General features: G+C 38.6%; 1 protein-coding gene across 1 annotated transcript in view; it reads right to left on the reverse strand.

Annotated features, from left to right (window-relative positions):
• The window catches only part of LOC110447770 (perlucin-like protein), a gene marked incomplete at its 3' end in the record, with an annotated part of 23,694 nt that overhangs the window by 5,506 nt on the left and 15,028 nt on the right, over positions 1 to 3,160 (reverse strand). Inside the window, exons 2-3 of the mRNA XM_021493673.1 lie at positions 2,561 to 2,715; positions 1,477 to 1,592 (exon numbers count right to left, since the gene is read on the reverse strand). Coding sequence (XP_021349348.1) covers positions 1,477 to 1,592; positions 2,561 to 2,715 — 271 coding nt within the window. The remainder of the gene's footprint in view (positions 1 to 1,476; positions 1,593 to 2,560; positions 2,716 to 3,160) is intronic.

The following is a 3,160-nucleotide window of genomic DNA, read 5'->3' on the forward strand; positions in this document are numbered from 1 at the left end:
GTAGTCGGATGGGGCAAGTATGTCTACTACACAATGTGATGGTATGTGTGCTTGTTTAGTTTGAACGAATATAAGGTCATGGTCTTCCTCATATATTCCAAGGCGGTAAGCATTTGCGGAGGACAGCACTTGCGATTTCACAGCACCCAGTTGAAGATTTACAGCCCCATCCACATCAAGAACAAGGATGTCACCCACGTCGAACGAAGACTTTTTTCCTGGGTGTGTAGGTTCCGTAACGACAACGTTACTGTTGTCCATAAGTTCAACTGGGTCGCCGTCAAACTTAAGTGTGGATCCTGACACTGTCTCCTTCGCATACAGATTCAGCGGAAGTGTCCCCGCATTGTATTTTGTTGTGTCCGCACGAACACTTCTCTGTCGAACACCTTTCCCAAATGTCTCGAATCGGAATTGATTTACGGAAGGAGCATTGACATTCTAATTTTTACATTAATAACGTAATATAAGCGTGTTGGTTGCTTTTTGTTTAAGTATGCTACTGATTCTCCCGCCCCCGTACATCCCACCTCCAGGCCCCCTAACTCCCGGTTTCCGCCCCCCTAACTCCTGGTTCCCTCCCCCCTAGCTCCCGTGTCCCGCCCCCTAATTCCCGGTCTCGCGCCCCCTCCTAACTGTTGCTATGTCGTGACTGCTAATTGTGTAGCCAAATCAGTTCTTTGATTTGATTGTCATTTTCTACATTTGTAACACCTATATGCACATAAGCTTTATAATACATCAGCTGAATCCACTTGTTGATTTAATTGTCTTCTTGTACATATTTTATATCTAATACAGTGTAGTATACATACGCTTTATTGGTCATATATTTTATGAAGGTGACAAAGTACATAATATACAGAACACGTACCATGCGTAAATATTTCACTGATCGTATCATAGGATCCTGTAAAAGTATTAACTGACCAAACGCGAACATTTAAGACAATCAATGTATGTGTTGCAATATTTTTAGGTAGAATATGTAACAAGGATGAGAAAACGTTAAAATACCAACGAAGGCCGCTTGTGCTTAGCATTGGTCTGTTGGAAAATATTATATGCTCATGCAAGGTCTATCTACTAATAATCCATGGTTTATTAACCAATGAAAAGTGTTGTACATCTCAAAACGTGGTAGGATTCAGAATATGTTACTAAAATGCTTAACTCATTCACCCCTGAAGACACATTTGAACTCTTCCAATTCAGAGGTTGGAATAGTTCATTATGAGATTTCGGGGGTGAATGTCAGTTAATGGAGTGTAACAAGGCATTTATATAACAAAAGAATTCATTGACCATTTAACATTCAATTAAAGCTTCATTTCTTTCATTGTTTCCAACATAAAATAATTACATGTTGTTCAATATTGAAAAGGATTCAAAATCGTGTGTTAAACATGTACACTAACATCTAACTGTTTCCTTTAAATTCTACTTTTGGATTAATTAACTACTTAATCTACATACGTGCTGTTGACATCGTAAGGTGAACCATCAAGCCATGTCCAGGTAGCATTAACGACACGTAAACCAATCCAGTATAAGATACGCTGACCCTTCTGTATGTGGGTCACCACAAAATCCTAAAAATAAAAATCCACAAAATGTCAATGGTTTACACTGATGGACCAAATGGTTGAGTATATTATGTTCTCTAGATAATGTTAAGAATGTCTTTTTATGTTATCAGTAAAAATTGAAATCAAACTTTGCCTAGTCAGACACATTGAAAGCTTCAAAATCTAAATTCTAGGTTGGCCTTGTGACCTTGAAAGTAGGTCAAGGTCGTTTGACTAACATCAATCGATATCCATCTGCCACAGAAATCTACAGGAAAGACATTATGGCTCACATGTTTCTTAGTTCTGCCAAAGTCATTTGAATTTTCAAAATATCTATCCTTGTGACCTTGAAGATGGTATTGAACAAAATCTTGGTAGTCCTGCATCCCAGCAACCTACAGGACAACATTATGACTTTTTTTCTACTTATTTTAACTGTGACCTTTTAAAAGGTAAAGATATTTTATAAGTTAACAAATCTGATAGCTCTCCAATAAAGGAACTATATGCCAAATTTCATCACATCTAGATCTAGGCCTTATGGTTCTGAAGAAGTCAATCAAAGGAAAAGTTGATGCTAGATGTTGTGACATAACATATATAGCTTATGGGCACTTAATGTGCCAGGTGAATTCATAAACAGTTAAAATCATAACATTAAGTGAAATTACAGCATAATTCCTGGAATTCAACTATATAAGACTCCTAACTCAGGAGGGGCCTCGGTGGCCAAGTGGTTAAGGCGTCTGACATTCTGCTACCACTAGCCCTCCACCACTGGGTTGCGGGTAATCAAGGCCTTAGACATGGGGCAGTTGCCAGGTACTCACTACAGGCCCTATAAGGTTGGTGGTTTTTCTCCGGAAACTCCGGATTTCCTCCTCCCCCAAAACCTGGCACATCCACAAATGACCATAGAAGATAATAGGACGTAAAACACAAACAAACAAACCAAACTCCAAACTCAGGAAAAAACCTGACATACTCACATGTTCGTCCTGAGCATCAGGGACAAATATTGATGCATTCCTTGAAGTACAAACAAACAATGCATCATTCAGACGATAACGATTGTTGGAAAAGAAGTAACATGTGTCGTTATATTCCTTCCATGGTGATGGACAGGCAGCATAGGATACAGACACTGTAACAGCAATGGGCAACACTATATAACACATAGTGTTGCCCATTGCTGTTACAGTATCTGTATCCTATATGTTATATAGGATACAGATACTGTAACAGCATTGGGCAACACTATATAACATATAAGATACAGACACTGTAACAGCAATGGGCACCACTATATAACACATAGGATACAGATACTGTAACAGCATTGGGCAACACTATATAACATATAAGATACAGACACTGTAACAGCAATGAGCAACACTATATAACACATAGGATACCGACACTGGAACAGCAATGTGCAACACTATATAACACATAGGATACCGACACTGTAACAGCAATGTGCAACACTATATAACATATAGGATACAGACAATGTAACAGCAACGGGCAACACTATATAACATATAGGATACAGATACTGTAACAGCAATGGGCAACACTATATAACA

Source organism: Mizuhopecten yessoensis, unplaced genomic scaffold (genome assembly GCF_002113885.1).
Source record: "Mizuhopecten yessoensis strain PY_sf001 unplaced genomic scaffold, ASM211388v2 scaffold3601, whole genome shotgun sequence".
NCBI lineage: Eukaryota > Metazoa > Mollusca > Bivalvia > Pectinida > Pectinidae > Mizuhopecten > Mizuhopecten yessoensis.